At 39.7% G+C, this 19,842-nt stretch overlaps 2 protein-coding genes across 5 annotated transcripts in view; one reads left to right on the forward strand and one right to left on the reverse strand.

Annotated features, from left to right (window-relative positions):
- The window catches only part of RMDN3 (regulator of microtubule dynamics 3), a 34,097-nt gene extending 27,081 nt beyond the window's left edge, over window positions 1-7,016 (reverse strand). For all 4 annotated transcript variants that reach the window (XR_014027640.1, XR_014027641.1, XM_081337017.1 and 1 more), the window contains exons 1-4: window positions 6,897-7,016; window positions 4,132-4,340; window positions 2,313-2,508; window positions 503-649 (exon numbers count right to left, since the gene is read on the reverse strand). Coding sequence is in view for 2 of the 4 variants with exons in the window: in XM_081337017.1 (XP_081193143.1) it covers window positions 503-649; window positions 2,313-2,508; window positions 4,132-4,333 (545 nt within the window). In the remaining 2 variants the exon portion in view is untranslated. The remainder of the gene's footprint in view (window positions 1-502; window positions 650-2,312; window positions 2,509-4,131; window positions 4,341-6,896) is intronic.
- Window positions 7,017-12,059: 5,043 nt separating this feature from the next.
- GCHFR (GTP cyclohydrolase I feedback regulator) lies at window positions 12,060-19,783 on the forward strand. The gene is made up of 3 exons (XM_081323742.1): window positions 12,060-12,152; window positions 16,237-16,331; window positions 18,722-19,783. Exons 1-3 carry the CDS (start codon window positions 12,117-12,119, stop codon window positions 18,867-18,869), a joined length of 279 nt encoding a protein of 92 aa, XP_081179868.1. The 5' UTR covers window positions 12,060-12,116; the 3' UTR covers window positions 18,870-19,783.
- Window positions 19,784-19,842: the final 59 nt, after the last annotated feature.

The raw sequence follows: 19,842 nt of genomic DNA on the forward strand, positions 1-19,842 counted from the left end.
CAAGCACATGAAGAATTTAAAAATCAAGTAACCAATGTCTAAATTCATATTCAACAATAAGCCAGACCTTGGGGAATTCACAGTGAGCAAGCAGTATGTCCCACTCATTCTAAGTGGCTCATACTACTTTAATATACCATTAAACTAACAAGTAAGCAAATATTATTTCAATTTCGGTTCTTGGCTTTTTGTATTTCTTAAATAAAAATGGCAAACCAAGGCATGCTCCTGACTTATGAATTCCGGCTTCTTAAAGAGCAAGTGAGTAATCCAGTTTGAAAATCCAGTTAAATTTCAGATGTTGGCCCAAGCAGAAAAAGCCTAGTGGGCAAAAATGTGTGGCATATACAAACATGTAACTGATTCATTCATCAAATCTTCTGGAAACTCGCAGCTTACACTGTATGGAAATTGTTTTGACAACAAATGCAAATTAAATTGCTTACTACTGCCTTGATCACCTGATCAGCCAAATTACATTTAACTATTCCTTGTTCCTTACCCCCCCTCGCTTTCTCCATTGTCTGTGTTGCCAGCTCCTGAACTGGCTGTGAAATATATTGAGCTGGATCCTGTGGAATCACTTCTTTCTCTGGGATATATAAACCGCCTCCGCCGAATAACCTTTTGGCTTTCTTCTAGATGGGACCTGCAAAGTTAGAGATTGGCATGACAATGAAACCTTACAATAATCAATAGTCCATTTCTTTTTGCCTAGCTATCAAAACATTTTTTTGTTTTTCTGTTTAATACAATTCAAAATGAGTCCAACTCCTATATATATATATATAAAGTATGCTCTGCTTTTCCCCCTCAAAAATTGGAATACAACTTACAAAATATAAATTATTAAAACATATTTATAAAAGTTAAAATACTTATAAAATGGCCATAGTCAGCAAATAAAATTAAATAGGTAGGGCACATACTTATATGAAAAGAAAAATCTTCCAATTGGCAAAAAAACAAATACAGGAACGTCATCTAAGCTACTGGAATAAGTTGTTACCACTGAGAAAAACCTTCGAATAGTCTAGGACAGGAGTGTCAAACTCAATTTCATTGAGGGCCGCATCAGCATTGCGGTTGCCCTCAGGGGGCCGGGTGGGCGTGGCCTGGGTGGGCATGGCCTACTGGGTGGGCGTGGCTAGAGTGTGTATGGCCTACTGGGTGGGCGTGGCCAGCTCTACATCGTTCACATCAAGGGTGCCTATGGGGGTCTGGGCAGGAGTGGGACAGATCTGAGGGTCTCTGGCAGAAGGAGGGTCTCTGGGCCAGGGCCAAGGCAGTGGGGGCCGTTCCCTCACTGTTTCCAGGATGGCTTCGCGGGCCACATGAAACCACTTCGCGGGCCGCATCCGGCCCCCGGGCCTTGTGTTTGACATGTCTGGTCTAGGAAAATATTCTCAGAATGTATTTTTAAATAATAATTTGCTTTCATGACTGTATTCTCATAGTATTATGGAAACAACTGCTCCCCAAAAATGCTGAACATGGATTAAAAGCATGACATCTGTTCTCTGAACGTCTTGAGCATCAGATAAACATTAGATCATGTTTATGGGAAACTCCCTGCAGATCTTGCTCTGGATTCCAGAAACATGTTCATCATCTGCTGGCCATCTAAATTTAAGCAAAGTAGGTCATTTGCAATTCTACATTTTTTTGAGCAGAAAAAAATTGAGGGGAACAACTTCTTCAAATTTCTTCAGGGAAATGAAACATTCTCCAATAGCTTCTCAAGGGCATTGTAATGGCAGGACCATTACAACAGGAAAAGCCCAAAGGGAAGCATTGCCTCATGGTTTTGACCCTTAAAATTTTAATGAAGCATAAGAGGCAACGAAGCAGGTATACCACTGGAGGAGACATCAAAATAAAATAAAAGATAAAAACAAAAAGCTCAATTTAGCAAAGGCTATTAAGCCCAACATTATTGGAAACTCGTTGGTTCAGATTAAAATTGCATGTCCAGCTTTAAAATAAAAACTTTGCCTCTTTTCCACATCCTTTCTTACAAAGGATGGTCTCTCATTTCTTACACGGCTACAAATTGAAGCAATAATGGTAATGACACAACAGTTGTTTTGACATTCAGAATTATTAGGTTGTTTTTTCTTCTGCTAAAAAAATAAAAATGAAGCTAGCTAGGGAGCACTGGTGAAGTTAGACTAAGAAACTAGCTGCTCTGCAGATAACAGCAAGAGTAAAAATGTCACCTAGTGATCTCACACAAATCTTCATTAAAAGTTTCTGGATTCTGCTACTTGGCATCTTCTGTAGCCTGGAATGTGAGAAAAACAGACACACACCTGACTTCTCCAATAATTCCTCCAGCTAAACTCTGTAGGCTGTTTTGTAATTCTTGCACCTCATGTCGCAACTCCATAAGGTTTCTGAGCACAAAATCAAGACGATTTAAGACTTCAGCCTGCTCTTCATGCGTTAGAAGAGATGTATATGGGACGCTATCACCACCCTCCACTGGTTCGGGTCTCATCCGTGGAACTAGTACGAGAAAAATAAAATAATTACTGAAACGTTACTTCATCTGTACTGCACAAAACTGTGGCTAGTGGTAATTTTTTAAATTTCAGATATGTGGACATAGAACTGCATACATGCATTTGGTTGACTGGCTCTGAATCCTAACTTTATATCCAGTTATTTCTTAATCAATTTACAATAAACAAATATCAATTTAAATTTGTGTGCGACATACTTCTGGGACTGATGGAGTGTGAATATCTCTGCGTCAGGTTGGACAGCATAGGGTTCCGGCTCATATACTGACTGCCCTATTCTGAGGAGGATCTCTTGGCAAGGGAATGGTTCTTGTTGCAGAACTGGAACAGGAGTTTCCCTAGAGATTAGGGCTGAGGGACCTCAATTTTCATGCCTTAGGAAGGATATCTGGCAGGGCTCAGGTTTTCCACAGGGATCACGGATCTGTCCTAAGTAACCCTGGATGCCACACACATAGCTGAAAGTTGTTGAATCTTCTCTTTGTTTAGGACAACTTGTATTGGCCATTGAGAGCCATTCCTGAATCACACTGATATTGTGTGTACCACAATGATTGCCAGTAGAGACTATTAAAATTCCTAAATGGCTTGGCTCCTAGGTTATGGTATAGCCACCTTTTACAGGGAGATCCTGTCCTACATGTTTGTCCAAGAAGGAATGCTGTGCATTGCGGTTCATATGAGCCAAGGAGCCTGGGGAAGCTCTTTCATAGCTAGTGGTCCCAGCCTTATGGAGCACCTTCTCCTTTAGCAACAACTGGTTTCATTTCAAAGCCAATCAAAATCATCGTTTTATCTAAAACAATTTCTTATATCTATTTTGCTTATTTTTACAATATTTTATTATGTTTTATTTATACAATTTTATGCTTTTAGACATATTAATTGCCAAAAGTCTTGGGACTCACTCAAGCAGGAAGGAAGGGACCAATTTCACAGATAAATACAGACATTTCAGACAGAGACCTGGAGAAATGGGTCTGAGTTGAGAAATCAGAGCCCAAATCTAGCTTTTGGAATGTATCTCATAATAATTTTGATAATACTGAAACACAACAAGTTGGTATCTCAGCAAGCAGTCTTTATTTTTCTGGTAAGTGGCATGGAACATATAAATGGAAATGCTTTGTTAAATTTCTAATTCTATAAAAAAAGCCCTCTTTGCACCGTTGAAATTATTTTAAAATAATTAGAATACAATTCATAATTTTATTTAGGAGAACAAAAGGATTGTGGTCTCAGATCATATCTACACTGGAATTAAGCAAAGTAGTAGGGAACACTGGCACCGAATTCCAAATCCAATGAGGAATAATGATCTAATATACTCTCTTACTACCAATTTGGTCTCATGGTTAAGACACCAGGGTCAAAACCAGAACATTGTGCATTCTTATCCTGCCTTAGGCATGAACAACATCAGGCTCAGGTGATAAGCCAGCCCATGACTTCCTGTCACAACCAATGGATCAACACATGGTTGATCCCCCCCCCCCAAAAAGCAGCCCCAAACTTGTGGGAAAAATGCTAAGAAGAAAAATATCTTATTACTCTAAGTGCAATCTTGAATAAATAAAAATGCCAAATAAATTAATCATCAACTTACCCTGATTATAAGGCTGAAGGGTTTCTGCATGTTCATGATCATACATAGCATTTTGCTGACAATGTACAATTGGATATCTTGAACTGTTTTTCTGACTCGGCTTCTTTCTCTTCTGTTTGTAGAAGTAAAAGATGAGACCTATTCCTGCAGCTGCTCCAAGAACTATACCAAGCCCCATACGAATAACCCCTGCTTTGGGCATGGTTCATCTAAAGTAAATTAAATAGAAAGAAATTAGCCCATGCAGAAGAAAGACCTTCATCATATCATATTAACAATAACCATCTGAACCTAAAATTACTCTTAAGTATTTTTAAGGACAGCACATGGCAACATAACTTTGTTTCAACTATATATGCTTGACAGTATATCGCTTTAAAAACAAGCACAAGCAATGCTTTTTTTGTAAGAAAAAAGGTGCCAGAACTCACATCTTGTTAATCTTTTATTTACCTTTCGCAATCACTGGACACACGCCCACACGTCAGTTGTGTAAAGAAACATAGCGGTCGTGGCCTGCAGTAAGCACTCAGTGTGCCACTACACGACCAATCACAAGCCAAGCAGTGCCACAAGCCAAGCAGCCAAAGTACGCATGCATTGGACTCAACACACAAGCAGCCTGCATGCACCATTTTAATGATTTTGCAACCGACCTGCTACGCTCGACAGGGCAAATCAAGTCCACATGGACCAAACATTAAATTTTCAAAAGTTATTTTTAACTCTGTTCCGGTGAGTTCTATGACAAAAAAAGCACTGAGTACAATAATAAGCACAATAATGCTTTGTAGACTCAATAGCAATTCCTTGCCTAATTTCACTAGTTAGGTTTTTTTTCTGAAACAATATCAGAACATTTCTTTAAAATTTAGACTTAGCTTACATAATTGCTTGAAGACACAAGAGATGGTTTAAAGACCCTGGATACTGAAAACAATGTGACTTTAGGCACTCCCCAACATGTACCACTTCTGGAAAGTTTTGTATTACCTGATTTTTGCAAACTGGAACCTGACCAAGCATCTTCTCCGCAAACCAAGCTTACAAATTTCTCAGGGGATGGCTGACAAATGGATAAATGAAGCTTCCACTTAAAGGCTCTTCTGGGACTTGCTGCCCATCTTATGGTTCACTCTGCTACATTTATCTATGTCTCCTGTTGCTTTGGAGCTATACACACCATTTTTCCCACATCTTAAAAGTTATATGACTTATAGAAACAGTTGCATGAAATCCAATTTATGTAAGTCATGTAATCCTCGACTTACAACTGTTCACTTAGTAATCATTCAAAATTACAACGGTACTGAAAAAAGTGACAATTTTTCACACTTCTGATTCGTTGCAGCACCCCCATGGTCATATGATTTACATTCAGATGCTTGACAACTGACTCACATTTATCATGTTTCAAGTGTCCTGGGGTCATGTGATCATCTTTTGCAACTTTTTGACAAGCAAACCCAATGGGGAAACAGATTCACTTAACAACCATGTTACTAATTTAACAACTGCAGTCATTTAACAAATGTGGCAAGAAAAGTTGTAAAATGGGACAAAACTCACATAACAAATGTCTCACTTAAAGAGTTTGGGCTCAATTGTGGTCATAGGCTGAGGTCTACCTATACAACCTTGGAAGCCTCTGTACAAGAATGGGAACATCCAGTTAAAAAGTTTCATGCGCTTTCCTATAGTACAAAATGACAAGCCAAGCAACTACTTTAATATTTTCACTTCAGAACAAGATGCAGGACCTATCCTCAGAGTTTGCAACCATTTTAAAGAACAGTATCCATATTTTTCTTTGCTGGTCAGGTTTTCAAGTCAACAAGCGATGAAACCAACCATGCAACTGTCACATACTCAAGTATAATTGGCCTTTTCTATAGTCAATACTTATGAACAAAGATAAGATAACCTTTGTCATTTTTTACTGTGGGCACACTGGTACACATTAAAAATGTAATTCTGTTGCCTGCTCTCAAGTGTACACATACATAACACACATGTAGACATGCTATATACATACATATGTATATACCTACACCCTTACATACAAATACATATAAATATTAATCACTGTCCATCTTAATCTATGTTGTCGCTAGGTGCCGGAAACGACTCGATGGCACACAATCAATCGATCAATCATGCTCAGTACAATCTTGTGAAACAACGGACCTCAACAATTGGATTCCTGCCTCTGGCGTGACAGGGAACGAAATGTGAACAGCCCAGTCACCGAATATGTTTGAGATGGAAATTCAGATCTTGCCCACGTGGCTTAGGAGAACTGAAACTCAAAGCAGCCGCTAGCATGTAATCACATTTCGCTTCTTAGACATAAGGGAACCCTGCCAACACCTACGTGATGACTTAAGAAGAGACAGCGGGAAATAGCGCAGGGTGGGAGCCCAGCGGAGCGCACCTCTAGGGAATCGTTGGGCTTCTTCAACGCAATTGGTTTTGCATTTCAGAGGAAGAGGGAGGAACCGGGTTAGCCTGTTCACACGTTGAAACGCAAAGTGCCTAATGTCGCCCTCGAGACGGATCGCGTTATTCCCCCCGCCTCCCCCCCCCGAACACAAGCCTTTCCGCCCAGCAAACGTAGGAACTATTCTCGGAGTGCAGTCCCCGTGAACCTGTGAGATTTACGTCCGAAGGCAAGTCCCGCATAAAAGGGTCTCATAAGGAAATAAAGCCAGCCGAGTCAAACCAAACAAGGGGAGCTAGCAAGCCAAAACAAGCGGGACTCTCACCGCGTAATTTTAAGTATTCCCAACACCGCTTCGCTTCCTGCGTGGTACGTTCTCAAGCGGCCACCGTCCACCGCGGGTTTTCCCCCTTCACCTTCCCGTTCTGAAGCCACACCGCTCCCTTCCCCATAGTCGCATTACAATGATATCATCGCCCTGCCCCGCGGCTGGGTTTTGCCTTTCAACTTGGCCCGGCCCTTAACAAGCCAGTTTGCTTTGCCTGCGGTTTTTTTTAAAAAAAAAATATGGCGCGGAGAATTGACGCAAGGCCACACCTCTATTTCGTAAATCCGTTTGTTTCAAAGCAGGTGCCTAAGGAGCCAATGAGGAAAAAAAGGAGAAAGTGGCATGGGCGGGGAGAAGTGAATGTGTCTAAAGCAGGGGTCGGCAACCTCGGCTCTTTTATGACTCGTGGACTTCAACTCCCAGAATTCCTGAGCCAGCTATGCTGGCTCAGGAATTCTGGGAGTTGAAGTCCACGAGTCATAAAAGAGCCGAGGTTGCCGACCCCTGGTCTAGAGACTAGAGCCTTTTACATTCACTTTGTAGGTTTTATAGCTTGCGTTTATGTATTACTGTACCTGTATTTAGAGCTGATTGAATGCCCGTAGATTTACGAAGGCGCTATGTTGAATTTGATTAGCTGATCTGCAGCTAATGGAAGTATGTGCCTTTTCATAAACTTTGTTAGTCAGAAAAGCTGCTACCACCTCCGATATTTGAAAGAGGAAGAGTTTTTACATAATATAAGACCATTTGATCACATCAGAATAATCAATCATAATAAAACTGGAAGGGACCTTGGAGAGCTTTTAGTCCAACCCCTTACTCAAGCAGGAGACCATACCATTTCAGCTAGGTGGCTGTCCAGTCTCTTAAAAACCTCTAGTGATGAAGCCCCTACCACTAAGGCAAGCTGTTCCACTGGTTAATTGTCTTCACTGTTAAGGAAGTTTCTCCTTAATTCCAGGTTGCTTCTCTCCTTGGTTAGTTTCCATCGTTTCTTGTCTTGCCTTCTGGTGCTTTGGAAAATAAGGTGACCCCCTCTTCTTTGTCGCTGAAGCAGTGGGCGTGAGCCTAGATGGACTCCAGAAGATGGTAGAGGACAGGAAGGCCTGGAGGAACATTGTCCGTAGGGTCGCGATGGGTCGGACACGACTTCGCAACTAACAACAACAACAACCTCTTCTTTGTGGCAGCCCCTCAAATACTGGAATACTGCTATCATGTCATCCCTAATCTTTTGTTCTAGACTGGCCATACCCAATTCTGGCAACTCTTCTTCATATGATTTTGTCTTCAGGACTTGGATCATCTTAGTTGTTCTTTGCACTTTTTTCCCAAAGTCTCAATATCTTTTTTGTAATGTGGTGACTAAAACTGGATGCAGTATTCCAAGTGTACTAATACTTTGTGTGATTTTGATTCTATGCCTCTGTTATACAACCGAGGATTGTGTTAGCTTTTTAATTAAATAATAAGGTATTTCCAAATTGGGAAACTTTAAAAGTAATATTAGTTTGTGCAAAGTGATCTCAGCTTTGGGTCTTCTACCAGAGGCCTGACAGTTTGAGGGTTCTGCATAGTATCTTAGCTGTTTCTAGCACCCTTGGCATCTGTTGGAGCTACTTTCCAGCTTAGAAGTCACAGCCCCAAGTGCTCCTGCTGCCATTGGGACTACTTTGGCCTTTATTTTCCACATCCTTTCTAGTTCCTCCTTTAGGCCATAGTACTTTTCCAATTTCTCATACTTTTTCTGCTGATGTTTATTATTAGATTTTTATCTCATATTTATTACATTATAAGTAACTGAGGCAGTGAACATACATAATGCTCCTTCCTCTTCTATTTTCCCCACAACAACAACCCTGTGAGCTGGGTTGAGCTGAGATAGAGTGACTGGCCCAAAGATACCCAGCCGGCTTTCATGCCTAAGGCAAAACTAGAACTTATCATCTTCTACTTTCTAGGGCAGCACTTCAATCACTACACTGAATTGGCACTGCTACAATTATTACAATTTGCATCTTCTGTCTTCTAATCCAGCGTTTCCCAACCTTAGGAACTTGAAGATGCGTGGACTTCAACTCCCAGAATTCCCCAGCCAGCATAGCTGGCTGGGGAATTCTGGGAGTTGAAGTCCACGCATCTTCAAGTTCCTAAGGTTGGAAAACGCTGTTCTAATCCTAACCTTGTCAATTAATGGAGAACACACACACACACCAATACACATTGATCGGCAAACGTTTATTTATTCAAAACAAAGCTAAAATGTGTTTTATAGACAGGCAATAATGGTATTTTTTTCCATTGGTATAGATGTGATTGAGATAAACTACATGTCATGAGGTAAGATTTTTTTTGTCTCTTCTACCTGTTCTAATTTTTGAAAGATTTTCTCATAATCAAATAATAGTTGCTTTAAAAAATGGTTTTGTTTCATGCTCAATTAACAGAGAGCCATAGCATAAGACTGAGCATTGCATTTAGTGCTTTTGGTTTGGCAGGTGACGCAGGATCATTTGATGAAAGCAAGTAGAATAGATTTCATTAGATAGATCTGTAGAGCTGAGTGAGAAAAGGAAATGATTCTGAGGCAAGGCTTCAGATAATTATTTGTTGTCCTTTTGCTATCTGTGTAGGAATGGCAGAGGATCAAGGCTGTGGGAGTTTAAAGTTAGGTCTTAAAGGATATTAAAGATCGTATCTAGACAATAAATTGTACTGCTAGAATTCGGATAGATTTGCTAGCATATCTGCCTTTGTGAAAGTAATATCAAAACACATGAAATTAAACCATATCCCTGTTTTCATGATCCTTGTGGATTTCTTATAAAATTCTTGCCATTAGAATGCAGAATTTCTAGTAAATCAAGTGTGTTTTGCAGATAGACATGCATAAAGCTAGTTTTAAACTACTGGTATTCTGGATTTAAAATTTGAGGGCCTGGCATTATGACCTCAAAGAATTTTCATAAACGGAGACAAAACATGTATATTTCAGTAAGAATAACCTTTTACACACTGCTATTATTTTAACCCTGCAACCCATTAAAATTTAATTGTAACATTCTGTGTGATCAGTCCTTATCTCTTGCTCAGAGGCCTTTTCCTGGTGACAATTTTTTGATTTTGTACTTTTTCCAACATCTCTGGCATCTGACATCTCTAATGTGTGATGTACCTTAAAAGTATGGACTGTGCACAAGTTTTAAACAATGCTCTCCCTGTGGTTGCTTCAGTCAGATCCACAAATTGCTGCATTTCTATCAAACAAACAAGATAGTTCTTGTGTCCTGTTTAATTTGGCCCTAAGATGGTAGTGCAATTGGGCATGATAGAGGTGTTTACTTATCTCTAATTTCCAGCAAGCATCTCACTATGCCATTTTCAAATCTGTACCTAGCATGTTTCAGCCTTTTCTTTGTTATTTGTTTAATACGCAAATGTTGCTAAAGCAAAAAAATAATAATCTGCAATTACATGGGATACAATTAGTTAAGATTAATTAAGAGGTTTTTAAATTCTTTCTTATCACAATGTCTTTATAGTTGAGAACTCATACATCTCTGAACATTAGTGTGACAGGACTGGTTGGGATGGGACACTATATAGTTGCTTCCAGCTTGCAAGGCAGCAATTCTCCCAAATCTATTATCTGTTGTGATGCTATTTATAGTAATAGCAATTCTTCATCTGTAACATTTTATTTGCAGTTGCCCTTATGCAAGTACCAAACAACTGCTTGTAAATTCTTTCAATAGAAAAGAATATGTGTAGCTCAGGATTGAATTGTGGTGTCCTTGGTGCTCTCTTGAGCTTGATTGTTTGCAAATGTTTTACTACCCAACGAGGCAATACTAGCATTTGCTTGTAAAAAAGACCTGAACACATCCCCTTCAGCAGCCAATGCTCAGATAAAGAGGGATTAATATCAAGCAAATAATCAAGCAGAAAAAAAATTCCAATCAAGGAACAACTAAGGAGCAAACCACACTCTCACCAACAATCCCATGGCTGAGAATATAACTGGCTTAAAGTCACCCTGCTGGCTTTCATGTCTAAGAGAGGACTAGAACTCACAGTCTCCTAGCTTCTAACCCTTTCTTTCAGGAGACTTGGTTCCTTGCATAATATGTCCACAACATGACCCTCTAAGACTCATTTGAATTCAGTTCTTATCTCCTGGGATGTTTTTTCTGCTTCAGTTTAACCTACAGGCCTTGTTATTTGTGCTGATCTCCCATCCAAATACAACCAGGTGTGATCCTTCTTAGTTTTTTGAGATCTGCCAACACCAGCTACATGCTACCACCTGGGTAAGGGGTACAGGCATGTCTGTAAAGGTATGAGAGAAATGGAAACAAATGATAATTCCAAAGCTACAAGTTCCACTCTGGTCCATGCATCATGATGTTGCATGGACCAGCATGAAGAGAGTGAAGCTTAACAGTGAAATGGCATGATGCCACTTTCACCATTTTAACTAAAATGTTGGATCGTACTGATGCCTCTGTCAGCTTTAATTCCACTGAATTTTCCTCCAGCCCCCAAATTTGGTAGTCATCATGTATCTGCCATGTTTCTCAGAATCAGGTATTATTCATATCCTAATTAGGATTATAAAATGAGATGCATACATATTTTAAATTACAATCACTTGGAAATAGTTACAGTAAGCGTTCAGGAACATAATCTGTTAGGTGCTAAAGTGCACAATAATGGTAAACAAATTTGATGGGTAGGGAATGATAAAAAGGTGCTATAAAAGAATATAAATGGAAGCAATACCCACTCATCCCTTTACAAACATTCTCTGGCTGTTCACTCAGAGATGAATAACATGCAGAAGTGCAGATGATAAATTTTTATTTGCTGATCGACTATCGAGATGTTCCGTGTTCTGGTAAGTCAGATCTACAAACAGAGGAAAATCCAATATATTAAAGAGAAGCTTGATTACTGCAGACGTTGGCTTAGTCTTCAGGCCACGGTCCAGCATTCCCACAAACTAAACCAGCCCTAGCCTGTGCACAGCCGAAAAGCTTTACCTTACGGCCCTGCCGGCCCCGCCCTTAGGTAGCTCGCTCTTCGATTGGCTGTTCCGGAGGAGGGCGTTAACCTGGTTAGGCAGGATGTCACGTGTGGAAGCGAACTAGGAAAATAGAAGACGCTGGAGCTGCTGCGGCCACCTTTAACACCCTGGTGGGCGCTTAAGGGATCATGCCGTACGTTCTCATCAGCACTCAGATCCGCATGGTGAGCGATTCGGGACTGGGGTTGCAAAGTGGGAGGCTGGGGAAGACAGCGCGAGAGATCCAAGCATGCAATTATTTTGGGAATGTTGAACTTTTGCTGATTAAACCCCCCCCTTCCCCTTTCCTTCCAAATCAAGAAAGCCAGTGTGTGCGGGAAAAGATATCCAGACGGGGTGGGAGCCGGTATCTTTTATTTGGGTAAAAGTAAGAATGAAAGAATTAACTGATTTCTGGAAATATTCGTCTGGCGGAAATATATGAACACCAGCTTCTTTCCTTGGTCATATGTATGTAGATATGTGTTGATACAATTTGTTCTAACCCCCTTCATGCCTGATTTAGTACTAGAGACTTTGGGGATGATGAAATATATCAAGTCACTTTGTGTAATTTGCACGCAGTTCTACAGTTAGATATTGTTTTCTTTTCTCAGTTGCCATTTGCTTGGTTGTGCAGATCCATGAATGCCACCCGTAGCAATAGATTTCTGATGATGCTCTTGTATGTTGACAGGATCCACCTGTAACTGCTTCTAGAGCAGTGCCTTTCTCAACGCGGTACCTTCTAGATGTGTAGACACCACAACTTCCAGAAATGGAGTTGGCTGGGATTACTGGAAGTGATAATCCCAACACCTCTGGGGATGAGTTTGGGGGAAGACTTCTTTGGAAGGTGTCAGAGTTGCAATTTCTGGATTGGTTAATCTCTTGAAGGAAAAATGATCAGAAGTCATTGGGCATTTTACACAGTGATTTTTCTCTTTTTGGATACACTTGTGCCTCACAGACCATTTCATGGAATCATGGATCTAACAGCATTATGACACAATTATGTGACGATACATTTGTTAGATTTGCCATTGTCGTGTGAACATATCCATTTTCCTGTAAACCAAGAACCTCTCATCATAGTGGAATTTAGTTATAAGTACACTTCAGATGTGACTGGCCATGCTTATATAGATTATCTGATCAGTACAGTGAAACATGGAAAAATCTACATGTCCAGAAATTTTAACCTTACAGGTATACAGAAAATTGATGGCCGTTAGTTACTTCTTCTGGCTACTTACATGTTACTTTGAGGAAAGGGATACAGAGACTGTGGAGATTCATCATCCCAGTCTTAGGAGAAAATTCCTAAGCTAAACAAGCAAAGTCCTTTTTCTCCAGTGGATGCATGATATATTATTTTATTTATTTTATTATTTGGATTTATATACTGCCCTTTCCCGAAGGACTCAGGGCGGTTTACAGGATATTTAAAAGAAAAATCAATACAAAAGTTAAAAACAATTAAAAAAGATTAAATCAACCCCTGAGAGAAAAATAAAAACCCCAGTTAAAGTTAAAATTCTCAGCCTGGGCCAGAGAGCTCAAAGAGCCAGGTCTTCAGGTCCCGGCGGAATGAACGGAGGTTGAGGGCAGTCCTAAGCTCCGCGGGCAGCTGGTTCCAAAGGGCAGGCACACCCACAGAGAAGGCCCTCCCCCTGGGTGTTACCCACCGGCAATCTTTTACCAGCGGCACCCTGAGAAGACCCTCCCTGAGGGAGCGCACTGGACGAAGGGAGCTTGATGCTGGCAGCAGGTGTTCCCTCAGATATCCCGGACCCTCGCCATTTAGGGCTTTATAGGTCATCACCAGCACCTTGATATAGGTAATTGTTTTTCAAACTTGGAAAACTTAAGATGTGTGGACTTTAGTTCCCCAAATTCCCCAAACATAAATCATGTGTTGACACCCTTTAGCAACCCTGCATTGACTTTTTAATGTATGCACAAAAATTGAGCAGCAAACTGAATTTCTGTGGATTTTCAACAAACTATTAACTAGTGAAGGGAGAAAGTGAAATAGATGCATTAAGTTTCCTGCTCCTCTGCATCTGACACTCTTCCCCCCTTTTTTGATAATAGGTTGAATGTTGAGCAATTGTATTTACAGCCACTGCAAATCTCAGCTATATTTTGTTTCAAAAGAAGATGATGCCCCCAACTGCAAAAAGTCCTTCCCCTGCTATAAAAGTATCTGTGCAGCCAACCCTGAATATTGATTTGAAATGTACCGGTATGTTTAGAAAAGAAAAAAGTCAGAAAAAAACCCCAAATTAGTTCAAAAAGATCAATTGAAAACATTTCATGCTGTCTCATGTTCAGCCTGTAGGGGGAGCTATAACAATGTCTTACACACAAATAGCTACATAGCTCTAAGTCGGTAAAGGTGAATAGGGTTATTGTTGCCAAGCTTTTGCCAATGATTTTACTTTGGTTTTATGTAAAGGAAAAAACTTTCCTTGTGTCCTAATAGTGAAGTCTTGTGGTTCAGAAATTAAAACAACTCTTAAAAAAAGGTGGGCTATCAAATGACTGAATTTTGATCATGTGACTGCAGGGGCACTGCAAAAGCCATAACCTCAAGGACAGGTCCGTAAATACCATTTGTTTAGTGTTTCTATGATTTTGCAGAAAAGGGATCTGAAATTGTATCATAAAAATTTTATAGCAAACTTGTTGATTTTTATGGGTACGGTTTTAGGGCACTTGTGGAATACATAGGTGTGGAATGGGAAGATTTTGCCCGCTAACTGGCTCCTACCCTTATCCTCATTTAGAGTGAGAAAAACAACATTGCTACCATAAATGTGCCTCTTTGCTGCCAAATGGTAGTGTGATCTTAAAGTGTTATTAACTCATATACAGTGCTATGCTTTCATTTATTTACTAAATAAATAAATACTTAGGTACCCATCTATCTACCAGAAGGAGCCCCAGGTCAGATTTTAATGAATAGACAAATTCTTCCAGGTGAAGTCAACTGATCAGACATCTTGATTCTAAAACATAGGGTGTGCTTAATACCTGAGATCAGAAATACCATCAAACGGGATGCTAATGGAGATCTTTGGCAAATAAGTTGGAAATTGCTGGCATATTCTGAATAATGTCTGAATAATGTAGCATTAAAACTGCTCCATTCACCTTTTTTTAAATCAATGTTTATGTATTTGGGGAAATCCTCTCTCCCTCTCTCTCTCTTTCTCTCTCTCTCTCTCTCTCTCTCTCTCTCTCTGTGTACACCAACGATGAAACCTTTATAACATATGTTGATTTGGGTTGCATTGGTTTTCAATGTTATACTGAATTTTGAATGAAAAAGCTCAACAATTTTAATGCTTGTGATATTGATATCATAAATTGTAACTCGTTTTAATAGAATATCTTGTTTCTTTCTCTTCTCTATTTTCAATACTTTTAAGTAATATAATGTCAGTGATTTTTAATTATTTTGTATAAGGTGTGATAGCTCAGTGGCATAAAGATGCTGGAGATGGTCTTTGCTCCAGCGCTTTGAGTCCTAGCACTGCATGGTGGAGTGACCTTCTGTCACTGGCCTCAGCTTCCGCCAACCTAACAGTTCGAAAGCCTGTTCTTATGCGGGTAGATAAATAGGTACCACTTTGGTGGGAAAATAATAGCGTTTTGTGTAGTAGTAGTGTGAATCCAGCCAATGCCAGACCTTCCCTGATGCAACTCCCAAACACAGGGTGACATCAGTGGAGGGAGAAACCCCAGATGTCGCTGCAGAATGCTGTTGAACTGAGTGTGGAGCTAGTCCGCCCCTGTGGTGCACTCTAGATAGTGTGCGAGTATGAACTGAACAAACCAGCAGTCATGAGCAGCCAAACAACTACTTTGTATTAACACTGTAGTCTGCTGGTAATGTAACATGGCCACACGTTAGATAAATAAATAAATAAAAATACTTTTATATACATGTCACTGTGCTGAAATAATATAATGAAATAGTGCAAAGTCTTACAACAACACAATAAAAAGTAAAAAAATGCATTGTAGTAAATTTGGATACACTAATGATGGGCAGGTGTGCAAAGCTGAGTGGTAATAGGCCAATCTCAACTTGAGGACAAAAGTACAGTGTTAAGAGATTTTCATAAACCATCTTGAACTGTGGTTTCTGCCAAGGATCTTTATTATGTTCAAATTTTGCAAATAGACGAGAGGTATAGTGAAATAATGGGATGATGCTAATGTTACTTTCAATACAGAAAAGGTCACTTCTCTTTGCAGGAAGTTGGACCTACAATGGTTGGTGATGAACATTCCGATCCAAACTTGATGCACTATCTAGGGGCCATTAAAAGAAACATGTTGGGAAATCATTTGTAAGTATTCCTCTTTTTGCTTCTTGCTTCTATCACTGTTTGTTAATCAGTAATTTTGACAACACAAGAGAGCTTTCCCAAATCTGGTGCCCAGTTGGGTGGAAATCTTTTATTAACAAACTATATATTCCTACCCATAACATTTTTTGTCATCTTTATTCTTTTGCTCCAAAAAATTGTCTGCATTCTTCAAGATGGATGAATAATTCTGATGCATCTAAGACATTTCTTGAGCTTTTCATTCATCATTTAAATTAAAGCCCAAATGACGACAACAATACTAGAATCCTATTTACTTTAATGATAACATCAGAGAAATTTTCATCCAAGCCATTTCCATTCAGTTCTTTTCTTGCTTCAACCCCCATCATTACCCCAGATTGGACCTGTCTTCCAGTCTAATATGTTGGCCTCCTGCCAGTTTTATGCCATCTGTTTTCTCTGTTTATGCAGCTTTAGAATTTGACATGCAAAATGTTATCCTTTGAGGCACCATAAATAAATGTGAACATAAAGATAAATCTTCTTAAATTACAATATAGTTGTTTTGGCTTAAGACATCATGTTTAACCCAGGCATCGTGGTTTATAAAATATTAACTAATATTATTAGTTCAACTCAGCCAGTTGCTCTTTATTGAATGAACTATGAATGAAACAAGGCCTGGCTTACTGTAGTACGTAAACTGGATTAGTTTTCAGGGCACTTTTCTGAAGACCTAGAAAAAAAAAATGTAAAATCAGTTGAAAGCAATGTTTTAGAATTGAAGATGAAAAATAAGGAGTGTTTTCCTTTCCTATTAACTTTTCTCCACAGGTATTAGAAATAAAATTTGGTGAAGAGATCACAATCGTATTTACCTAAGTAGTTCAAAAACATGCTATTTTATAAGTCATTCTAAGGTTTTCATCAGGTTGATGTTTGCGTCCTTTGACTTTCCATTGTTAATGATTTCAGAGCTTTTACATGCAAGCAAGCTTAAAAGATCAAGTGTGAAGCTGGTGTATAAATAGTGATAGGTCTTACTTTAAAGATGACTCTTCTATTTGGAAGATTGTCAGATGAGTATCTCTATGAAGCTATCTGCTCTTTGAAGGGTTGTGGAGGCCAGTGGAAGGGCGAAGGGCCTTGAATATACCCCTGGATACAATGTTTCCCTGGAAATAAGATCTACCCCGATGATAAGCCCGAGCCTGATTTTTTGGGGTGGGCCTAATATAAGCCTTACCCCCAAAATAAGCTGGTGGGGTGAGCGTGGCCAGCACAAGTGGTGGTAAGCGCGTGGGGGCCGATGGGTGTCCGGCACAGAGCAGGTAAGTCCACATGCAGAGGCAGAGGCGGGGGGGGGGAAAGTATTTGGGCACCTATGGGGTGCTTTGGAACGAAGCAATTCACTCAGTTCCCAACGCCCCATAGACGCCCAAGCACCTTTTCCCGAGTGGAGATCTGACGGAGATGGAAGCTCCGTCCTCTTGTAAATGAGACACTTGGTGATAGAACTAATCGCTCCATTTCAAAGCGCCCTGTTTGCAAGGAGACGGAGCTTCCGGTCTCTGTCAGATCTCCATCCTGGTCAGCAGGGGAGCACTGCATCCCGAGGAGAAATTCTGCTGCAGCTGCTAGGCCGCTGTCTCCCAAGTTCCACCTTTACCCACTGCCCAGGATTTTCATGTGCGTTTGGTTGCATTTGTCAATAGTGCCAAAAATAGTGTCGTACCATAAGCTTTGTCCTTTTCGTATTTGGGTGCAACAGCATAATGCACATGGAAAAAGTGCCGGGTATGTGCCCCAACGACACAATGCTTTTTGTCATTCCCGCCCTTGCCATTCATGTCTCTACTACTTGTTCTCCTTTCCCTTCGTGCTTTGCAGTGGTGACCGACTCCTTTTTCACATAAATAACCAGAAGAAGAGGGAAAACGAACAAAGCCTCAGGGGGATCTAACTTTGTGGCTGCAAACTCTGCAGTTTAGAAATACGAGCCAGAAGGCTCAGTTCATAGATGAAAACAGAACAAATCCAGTAGAGCCCTGCAAAATATCAAAAGCAGATTAGGGTAGAGCTGTATTTGTAACAGTGCCCTAACATTTACAATGTTAAAGTAATATTATAAATAATCCATTGTTGACTAACTTGTTTATTGGGACCAAATATATAAAACTGGGCATTATATCTTCATGAGGTTTTGTGAATAAAGCTGTCCCTAGGCTCCATTGCTACTTCCCAAAACTTGGGAAGCTTTCAGAAATGTGGGGCAACAAAGACCTAGAAGATTAATCTTAAAACTAAATTTAATAAAATTCAGTTTACGTTCTCATCAATATGAACACAGATTATTTGAAATTGTTTTTAAAAAATTCTTTTCATTTTTTTTGCCTTGTTTACAACAGCTGGGAATATTATGTGAATGATGCTCCACGGATCGTCTTGGACAAGCTGGAGAAGTGTGGTTATCGAGTGATCAGCATGACAGGAGTGGGGCAGACACTGGTGTGGTGTCTTCACAAAGAAATGAATCCTGCTTTTCTTCCTTCCTAAAATATTGCTGTAAACTACCCAGCATAAGCCTGAGATCGCATTGCTCGTCTTCAGTCATTTTGAAGTGAGACTTTATCAAAACCTGGCTTTAAAATCGTTAAGCATCACTACATCATTCTAAGAAGGTTCACAGCTTTGGGGCTGGAATTTCCTGAAGAGATGAATCTTTATTAAGTATTATTTCAGGTGCCAAGCTGAAACTGGCAGTATTGTTATCACCACTTTATTGAATGGTGACAACTTGGCATTAAATCCACTATATTAGTAACAGTCTCAGGTTAGATCAGGTGTGACATAGCAGACACACATGATCATGCAGAAAATGTCTATTAATATTGATAGGGATATTGTTACCATACAAATTTACCTCTATAGATTACGTGATGTACTTAAAGTATACTACAGTGTCCCCATTCAAGAGTGTGACTAGAATCTTGAGATTGTGATATGTGGTTTTTCTATTATCTCTACATGGTATATCTTGAAATAGCACAGAAAAGATTCTTTAAATAATTCCATATAGTTTTTAATTTTACCAACTTGCCTTTTCATTGTTGAGATTATTTACACTATGCCTGCTGAAAACCATTCCTAAGTAGCTGATAAAATAATAAAAAATGGTAAAACCAACCTAATATTGTATCTCAAACTGCTTATTACCAGGCAGTTTTAAAATGCTGCCAAAGCCTGTAATATATCAATTGACAATCTTGAGCAAAAGTATGAAATAATGAGTATCCCAAAGGGCACACTAATATAAAATATACAACATATATTGGCAGGTAATGGGACTAGTGCACCCTCTCCCCCTTATTCAAAGAGCTATGTTAGTTTCACATTGTTCTGTTGCTGAACTGGAATTGGCAAATAATTACCCTCTTTGTAACTGAATTTATTTTAGTTTAGTTTACACTGTCAATACCGATAGGTGGTTCAGTTTCCTTGTGATGCAGGTGGCTATGAATGACCACCA

This window comes from Vipera berus (genome assembly GCF_964194415.1).
Source record: "Vipera berus genome assembly, chromosome: 1".
Lineage (NCBI taxonomy): Eukaryota > Metazoa > Chordata > Lepidosauria > Squamata > Viperidae > Vipera > Vipera berus.